A 9,890-nucleotide genomic window follows, 5' to 3' on the forward strand; every position below is an offset into this window, starting at 1 on the left:
TAAAGTGCAATTAGATATGACAACAAGATAAACAGCTCTAGCCCTGATGGTTATGGTGATTTGATGGTGTAGGACCCTAAGTTTTGGAGGTCTAATTTTTTCTCATTTTTAGAAGCTTAATTTTATGTGGCTTCCATACTGATCATATAATAACATATGTTGTACGTTATTTAAGTTGTAAATATACAGTTCTTTGCATTACCAAGTTCTAATAGTGACATTACTAATCAAATTTGAGTCAATTAGTGTTAAATGGGGATACTAAGTTTAATTATCATCCTTAAATATTTGATACTTAAAAATGAATATATTACAAATAGCATGATGAACTTGACTGATGATATATACAAATTGGTAGTGATAGCTGCCCCTCACCAATACCATACTTTTAAATCAAATGAGATAATATACATATATATATATATATATATATATATATATATATATATGCCCATGGAGTGGCTGCTCTGCCTGTAACTCCATAGCTTATTATCTTGAAGATCAGAAAGGTGTTGGGTATTGGGTGGGGGTGGGGGCGGGGGGGGGGGTGTGGGGAGGGATGGGACCTTTTTGACATTGAAAATTAATGTCACGTAGTAGAAAGGACATGGACCCTAAGATTATGAAGCACAGTCACATGAAAACTACATCATAATTTTCTTCCCAAATGTCCTTGTCCAATGTCTCCATCTCCTATACAATTACAGGACTGATTCTTAAGCCTCATACGTAGCCCCTTTTTCCATCTTATAAATTCTCATAATTAATCCATTACCTTTACTCTTTTAATTTTTTTTTTCTTGTTTCTTTTTTATTTTTTAAATATATTCTCATGTATTAATAATGCCCATTTATATTTTTTTTTATTAGTTAGTCATTATATATATTGAATTCAGGAAAAACTAACTAGCAAAAGTAGTTATATAAATTGAGTTAAACCGTGTAGTGCAACTCTCTTAGAGTCTATAACTGGGGAGGACATATAATCAAACATCGTTTTGAGGACCAAGAAACTCATATGGGATCTGGATGACGAGTCTTGGGCTAAAAGAGGTCATCCAATCACACAAAAATTCGCTTTAAGATAAAAATTGACATTTGATTAAGGATGAATTATTTTCTTCCATTCGTCCACACCTAGGTTGCTATTTCTTGATCTAAATATGTTAATTTTGTGGTTATGTTTTGGATATTTTTGGCAAGCTAGCTAAGGGCTATTCCAGCAGTTACTCATCAAGTATGCATTGATTACAAAAATTTGTTATACATTACATGCACAAGCAGTTTTCACGAAAGAATGAAGAATATTTTCATCAATGTTGATAAGGACATATCTTTTACTCTATTTTGTTGACTCCCAAAATAACAATACATGCAGTACAAGGAATCCTAGGGCTTTGTGTATATGTATATACATATATAGAAGCTATTATATATAGTATGAAACCAAGTAAATAAAAATAGCTTTAAAAAAAAAAGTAAATAAAAACAATATTATAGGTGCATAAAAATGCCACAAATAGTAGAGCATTTATGTACTTACATAGTAACTTTTATGAACTAAATTTATGTACCTAAAATAATAATTTAATGTACCAGTAAATTTATTTTTAAAAAATCAATAATGTATCATTTAAAATATCTCAAATGATATTTTTTAATATTAATTTTATTTTATAAAAAGAAAACCAAAAAGAAAATAAAAAATTAAGGAGGTAAATTTTTTGTACCAGGATTCACTTTGCAAAATGGATTATGATTACGATATAACTACTAATGTATAGACGTTCACACACGAAATTCCACCTACAAAAATGTTATATATAGGAAGCAAGTGGTTAACAAAAAAATAATTTCTTTTCAATCCTATAGGTTAGTTCAGTTGGTTCGACCAATCACTTTATTAAAGTCTTACTTTAACAGTAGTGTGACTTGACTAGGCAACTCATGAATTACCTCCTCCAGAGGCTCTAGAGACTTAGGATTAGTTTAACATAGCTTGTCTCACATGTTTCAGATAGTCTAACCATCATTCATCACTTTTTACAGTTTTACTAACCACCGAACCCGTCAAGAGATTAGGGTGGTTATTAGTAACACTGACCATTAAAACTTGATTAATTAGATTAGCATGTATGTTGATAATAAGCTAATTTGATGATCCAACATTTTCAAACAACCATGAGCATCGGCCAATAATGTTTTTGCCCTTGGGCAGAACCCAGAAACTAAAAATGGAGTTAGAATTTACTTATTCCTTTACAGAAACTTAGAAAATATAATTTGATGTAGAAATTACATAGTGACGTTAACAAGAATAATGACATTAACGTGGGAGTGGGGAGGGAAGGCTGTCCTTAGCCTGCAATGCATTGAATGCAAAATTTGGCAATACTAAGGTGGCGAAGGATATGATATCTCATCTTTAATTTATATTATTGCCATGCATATATCTCAATGCACAGCTAGGATAGCCCATCCCATTTGCTTTAAATTTAATTTTCATATATATTTATCTCCGGCCAATACTAAATCCAAATTCCATTAATTTCATCTTAGGTGGAGCTAACATATAATGCACACTGCCTCTGCTTGCTAGCTACATCACTGCAGCAGCGATGTGCAGTGGTACCAACTCATTTCTTCCTAGCTAGTAGTGGAGCCCGGCCTGTAGTACTGTACTGATGATCCACGACCCAACTTGCATGGCGTATATATGTGTTCGTGATCAAATCATATATAGTATCTAGTTGTGTTAGGAATAACCGCTTACCGCTACGCCAAAAAAGTTATAGTTCGTAGTGGAAACATGGCTTTTTTTTCTTGTACTATCACATTTTCGAGAAGCATGGTGTTGAACTGAGCTATTCAGGCTCCACCCAACAATCTTTAACCACCCATTGTTGAATTTGGTCCTTCACTAGTCTCTGCCCAACAAGTTGCCACCACAGAATATATCACTCAAAACTACTATAGCTAAAAAAACACTCATATGTTGTGTAAAGATTTGTATATACCTAATATTAATTTTTGTCAATTTCAAAACTAATCTTTTAATTTAAACCAGCAAATATACATCTCAAAAGTGTAAATAAATAATAAAAACACACAATAAATCATTAATTAATTAGTCAATGGAACTAATAAAACTAAAGCATGCATATATCTCAAATTTGGAGATTTTTTAAATTAAATTGGATACTTGATGCCCTCCATTATTAAAATATTGATAAAAGAAATAAGCTACATATACAAACTACTACATCAGATAGTACCATAATCTAAGCCCCTAGGGCTCAAACCCACCACCTCCCACATAAGGGAGCAACTTGGTACCAATGGACCACAAGGTCTTTGGTTACTTTGAGTTCATTTAATATAAACATAATAGATTAAAATTAAAAAGACATGGAGGGGGCAAAAAGTGTATTTTATCCCTATTATATTAATATATATACATACATATTTACTAAAAATTTTGGGGTTGAAGGGGCCAAGACCCCCTGATAAGGAATATTCCCCAAGTATACTGTATACCTCCCTCTACGTACTGTGTACCTGCTCGGTATTCGGTCAAGTCACCGAGAGGAATCATTCCTGACATTGACCGATCATTACCTTGATATTCCCGACCTAAATGGTACAACCGAGCTAAAATCACGGTCGTAGTAGTACTTCGTTGTCTTGGGACCATAGGTCGGGAAGGTTATCCCGAGTAGGGTTGCTTGAGGATTTGGGCCTAGGCTCCTAACTTTAACCCGACCACTTCATTCCGTGGGTGGTCAGAAATATCGCTATACGTGGCTAACAGGGCACTGTTCCCGAACCAACCGATTGCATGTGTGACACATGGCGGGAGCCCAACATGCATGTGTCGCCCTTTCTTAGCTATAAATACTGCATTTAATGCTAGAAGGGAGACTTTTTTAGCCCGTCTACCTACTACGATATAGCTCGGGACCCTCTTGTTGGATATCCGTTGGTGAAAAACAAATAATAATCCCATAAAATAAGATTATTATTTTTCTGGAAAAAAAAAGGGAAGGAAAGATGGAGAATTTGGCTAGTGTTTGGTGTTGGGTTGTTAGCAAGAGTCAAGCGATCACTCTTTCCTTAAAACCTGATTTGCCACCTCCCAAAAGTGCTAGGAGCGTGTTAGCCTAGGCTTCCCAGGATAAAACTTACTGTGATTCAATGTTTGAGCACCAAAACAAGGAATCCGGCGAACAAAGCAAGATTATGAACACACTATGGCTAAGAAAGAGTAGGAGCATAGAGTTTTGAGGCTGAAAAAAAAGAACTTTCTTGTTGTGTATAAATCTCTACTGCCCAACTCCTTCTTATATAGGGGTGGGAGATTAAATAGCTTTTAATAGGCACTTAAGGACACCCATCCACCTTCCTGTAACAGCAACCATTAACCTGGGTTTCAATTCAAAAAATTAAAATTGGAATTAATTCAAAGAATTAACTCCGTAACAGCTGAATTGACCACCCAACGGTCACAACAGGACAGGTTCGTGCAGGCCGAAACTTTCAGTTTCCACCACCCGGGCGAAACTGGAAGTTTCGGCCATGGGCCCTATCCAGTCTCGGCCTCCAAAGCCCAGCAAAGCCGAAACCACATAAGTTTCGGCCACATCCAGTGGCGTGTGTTGGAAAAATGATACCGAAGTTTGGCATAACTTATGCCCGCAGGTGCCGACGCACACGAGCTCGGGCTTGAATCAATGTGGGACAAAAGCTCACTTTTTCCCTTCATTTTTCCAACTCAAATGGGTCTACTTTGAGAATCAATATCTCATTCACCCATTATCCGTTTTGAGCGTACAATATATCAATCTCTTCGTCTCACTACGAAGAATCCGAATCCACTTTGACCCGATCCAAATCGGAAGTGGATCCCACTGATAATTGTACTACAAAATAGCCACATAACATGCCATTTTAAGCTATTTTTTCCAACACCTCTGACCTCACGTCTTAACTCGAGCTCGAGACTTAAATCAACAAGCAGACTATAACAAAACCTGAATACGATCCGACCTATCATTCGTACTTATTTGGGACTTCACAACGTATTTATGTTATCACCCCTACCCCCAAATGTAACTCCACCCCTGGTAATATATATCATATATGATAGATCGAGAGTAAATTAGACTAGGGTAGAGGTTTAGAGTTACGTTATGTTACATGATAAAGAACAGGAGATGAGAGAACGAGTATTAATAGGTTAAATAAGAGGTGATTGGTTGCTAGCTCGATCAGGAACTTGGAGTTGTCCTATCAATCTATAGTACGAGTGCTACTATATATAAGTGATAGTATGAAGTAGGAGATGATCAGAGTATATTAATTCCTATATATGGTAAGAAAGTTATGATCTGACACTATAATTACTGTAAGAAAATTAGTTCCTAGCTACTACATTTTGCACAACCATAATGGTATATCTGATGCAGATCATCATCCCCAAGCTGATGATCTACCAATCCCATATATATTAACTAGAGGTGGATAAAACGTGATTATCGTATCTATCTAAAGATCATGAATTTGATTATTGTCAACATCTTTTCGGTCAAGTTTATTGTGCAAAGTTTTCATAGTGTGATATGATTTACCTTTAATGTATGATTTGTGGGCCATAACACAATAGTAAGGTTTATCCGCTGTACACCATTGATTAATAGTCGTAGTTCTCCTTATCACGCACCCAAAAAGGCGAAGAATATTATATACATACACTTCTCAATTCATGACTAGGAAAACAACAACCATTCGAAAACGAAGAATATTATATACATATATACACTTCTCAATTCACAATTGAGAAAAAATCTTATCAACTTGTAGTCCCAATTTGGATGAAGAGTGCCTTATAATCTTAGTTCACAAAGGTCCAACTTACCAAAAAGCAATCGTTATGCCATGGAACCGTGTTCACCATGTCCCAACAGTGTTAGTGCACCGTTACCTTCTTCTTCTTTTTTTTCCTTAATTAATCGCGTGACTTTTCTTCTTCATTTTCACATTTCGCGGTTTCATTTTAATTTGAGGTGAGCAATGATTTCGGACATTCATAAATTATGAATCCATGCCTACACATTCACTTTGGAACCATGCCTACACATTCCCGTCCGAAACCATGGCTGCTCCTCTGTAGCGCAAGCTTCTTCAACATTCATAAATTATGAATTTTCTGTTATGAAATTATGAATTTTCTGTTATGAGATTAGAATTTTCTGTTATGAGATTATGAATTTACCGTAAATTCATAATCTCATAACAGAAAATTCATAATTTAATAAATGTTTTTCTTTTATGCGATTATGAATTTACCGTAAATTCATAATCTCATAATAGAAAATTCATAATTTAATAAATGTTTTTCTTTTATGCGATTATGAATTTTCTGTTATGAGATTATGAATTTACAGTACATTCATAATCTCATAACAGAAAATTCATAATCTGACCAAACGCGCGCCGTTAACACCACATTAGCATTTTTTTTTAACGTAAAAACGACGCCGTTTGGACCCGTGTTCACCATTCATGGTGAACACGTTTCCAGGGCATAATTTGCGACCAAAAAGCTAATTAAGATGTTTGGTAAATAATTTTGTTAGTTAATAGTTGTTAGCTAATTGGGTTAGTTGGTTTGACTAGTTGATATTATTAGGTGATTGTAGAAAAATGTTTGATAAATTAATGGTTAGCTGACAGATGATTACATGCAAAATGACTTATTTAAAAAACTACTTTTAGCAGCTTTTTAAATTTTAGCATTTGAAGCAATAAGTTGTTACATAAAGTTAATTAATTAAACACTTATATTGGTTGTTTAACCAAGTCAAACAGCTAATAGTAGTCAACTAGTCGCTAACTATGTTACCAAACAGAGCCATAAATAGTCCGATCTTATCCATAGTTAAACTTAGAATCTAGCTTGTGATTATTTAGCTAATTGTTTGATGAACGTAATTTAATTTGGATTATATATATATATATATATATATATATATATATATATATATATATATGTTTCTGTTTGTATGCTGTGTGGCTGACACAATGGGAGATGAGGCTAGCTAATCCAAGAATTATACTACACTGTTCTACAATCTCATAATAATTTTGTAGAATTTGTATACATATATAAATAATATTTAAAAAATGCGGGATGGAAAAACTGAAACGTTTGAAGATAGGGTTGTGTACATTTGGTTCTGATCTGCTCTTCTCCTTTTTCTTCTCTTGTCTCTTTTATTTCGTTTCTTTGGTTGTCATGAAGTCACGTGAACATCTAGCCCCCACACTCTCCACAAAAGACTAATTTTACAACTGTATCTCTGTCTCTGTGTATATATACACACTCATTACCCCCCCTTTAAAACACTACTTTTATTTGCAACTATCCTGCACCCATATATCTTCCTTCAATTCAATTCTCTGATCATAAACCCAAATCTCTGAATTCTATTGGTCTCTCTTCCCCATGATCCCTACTTACATGACTTCTTCTTCATCTTCTCCTTTCCCTTTTGACCTCAATTACACCACTGCAGATCAGTATGATGATGATCAAAACCCCAATCTTTTCTTTACTTCATCATCAAACTATCAAGCTGCAGCTTCTTCATCTTCCAATAATAATCACCCTTCATCTTCCCATCTTTTCTTGAACTATGATCCTCAATTTTACCAGCCACCGGCCCCAAACGCGGTATACTAATTACTCGATCTCTTTAATTTGTCTCTTTTGTGTTGTCGCTGGTTAGGATAAGCGCTTATGGCTAGTAGCTAGCAAAGGAGAAATTTTATTTTCTTGTACTTGCATAACAGATTAATTGGATGCTGGACTTGGCTGTCTGAGTTGTAGTAGTGTCCAGCATCACTTTAGTTTTGATTTTTGAGAAAGCTAGCTAGGTTTATATGATCATATTATTAAATAGTTATGTTGTTTTTAATTTGATTTGTAGTATTGATGTTTTAATTGGTTTCTTGGATCATGTGTACAGAATGATAATTGGGGATCATATGATAATATGGAGGCCAAGAAAGGGCAGGCAGAAAGTGGGCATAATAAGTGGAGGAAAGAAGAGGAGAAATATGAGAATGAAGGTGAGAAAAGTCCAGAGAAAGTGATGATGATGCCTGCAAAGATGAAGTTGGTGAAGAAGGTGAGGAGTAGTTCAGATCGCGCAAACATGGAAGTGGTGAAAATTAATGTTAGTGCAACGAAGATTGAAGATCATCATCAAAAGGGGCCATCATTATCTTCTTCCTTGGAAACTGATCACAGCAGCCACAGCTCCTCCTCCAACAATGGCGGAAATGGAAATAATAATAATAATAATAATGTCCTCATAGTTAGGGTTTGTGCGGATTGTAACACCACCAAGACCCCTCTTTGGCGAAGTGGTCCTAAAGGCCCCAAGGTATAGTAACAACAATCATCTCATCCAAACCTCATCAATATAAACAATTCTTCATTTCTGAGTGATCGTCACAACCTAATCTTCATTTTTATTTTGTTCTTGTTCTCTTAATAATTAGTCACTCAATCTATAATAAGAGAAACTCATCTTCGTTTTTGTTTGGTAATAATTAGTCGCTCTGCAACGCGTGTGGAATAAGGCAAAGGAAGGCGAGACGAGCCATGGCGGCGGCAAATGGCGGCGCAAACGGAACCGCCCCATCTTCACCGTCAACGTTAAAGCTGAAGGTGCAAAAGACGACGGTGGCGAAGAGCAATAATAACTACCCAAGTCATCATCAACAACCATTGAAGAAACGGTGCAAATTCGTGACGGCGGCGGAAGCGTCAGCAGCGCCGTCGTCAAGCGACGCCGCAAAGAACGGCGTGGAGGATTTCTTGAAGAAGCTAAGCAACAGCTTGGCGCTCCACCGCGTGTTCCCGCAAGATGAGAAGGACGCCGCCATCCTGCTAATGGCCATATCCTGCGGCCTTGTTCATGGCTAGCTACTTCTTAGCTTTTCAATTTTCTGCTTTTATTTCCATTCAGCAAATTATTAGTGAGTTAATTATTATTATTATGATGAATTAGTGATCGAGTTTGAGCGTGCAATTAAGGAACAGCAAAACATTATTAATCCCAGGTTTTAGTTGTTCATGAATAATATAATTATTTTAAGTTTAATTTGTGTAATTGTTAACTGTAATGATTTTGGAACATGATTATGAGGACAAGTCTTCTTTTTGTGTTGCTATTTTCAGTAATACTCTAATTATGTTAATAATAACTTTATTTAATTGGTACGTAGAGTCTAATATGTATTTAATTTATATTTAATATGAAACTAAAATCAATTGCATAAATCATAATGTGAGATTACAATATATAATCAATTGTGATTTGTGAGTACGTAGAGGTCCAAGTGTCCACAACATTCACCATTTAAAGAAACATTAAATTAATGAAGTTTAAAATAAGTTAATAATGACTTAATAATTTTTTACGTTAGTTATTAATCAAGTTTTTAGATGTTTGTTCTAAAGGCAACGTTATAAATTTAAGGCTGTTATGCTTTATATCTAAAGTTAAGGATTGAATCCTTAAGATATATTAGGTTAAGGATGAATGAATCTATCTCTCCCACTCAACCACACTCCAAATTAAATATTCTCGAGTTAATACAGTAACACTTTTACTGTTTTTTACGGTTTGATTAATTTGATCCTTTGTGAGTTGTTTGTTTCTCATCAGATTTGTCTCAGTTTCTTCCAAATCAGTCCCTTTCTCAATCTTTTTCTCTTCCCATATATAGTTACCTCCCCACAATATATATCTACCACGGTACCATTACCTCTTTTCTTTTTATAACTTTTTTTAGTTATAAGAGAAAATTTACAATCACTA

At 34.9% G+C, this 9,890-nt stretch overlaps 1 protein-coding gene across 1 annotated transcript; it reads left to right on the plus strand.

Annotated features, from left to right (window-relative positions):
* Positions 1–7,411: 7,411 nt before the first annotated feature.
* Positions 7,412–9,179, plus strand: LOC109147708 (putative GATA transcription factor 22). The gene is made up of 3 exons (XM_019295349.1): positions 7,412–7,732; positions 8,028–8,447; positions 8,621–9,179. Exons 1-3 carry the CDS (start codon positions 7,505–7,507, stop codon positions 8,990–8,992), a joined length of 1,020 nt encoding a protein of 339 aa, XP_019150894.1. The 5' UTR covers positions 7,412–7,504; the 3' UTR covers positions 8,993–9,179.
* The last annotated feature ends 711 nt before the right edge of the window (positions 9,180–9,890 follow it).

The sequence above is a fragment of the Ipomoea nil genome, unplaced genomic scaffold (genome assembly GCF_001879475.1).
Source record: "Ipomoea nil cultivar Tokyo-kokei standard unplaced genomic scaffold, Asagao_1.1 scaffold2036, whole genome shotgun sequence".
NCBI lineage: Eukaryota > Viridiplantae > Streptophyta > Magnoliopsida > Solanales > Convolvulaceae > Ipomoea > Ipomoea nil.

Excerpts from the sequence above, each read along its gene's own strand:
- LOC109147708 (XM_019295349.1), top strand. The coding sequence starts at position 7,505 with ATGATCCCTACTTACATGACTTCTTCTTCATCTTCTCCTTTCCCTTTT. Across the intron at positions 7,733-8,027 it reads AGCCACCGGCCCCAAACGCG|AATGATAATTGGGGATCATA; the intron begins GTATACTAATTA and ends TCATGTGTACAG. Across the intron at positions 8,448-8,620 it reads GTGGTCCTAAAGGCCCCAAG|TCGCTCTGCAACGCGTGTGG; the intron begins GTATAGTAACAA and ends GGTAATAATTAG.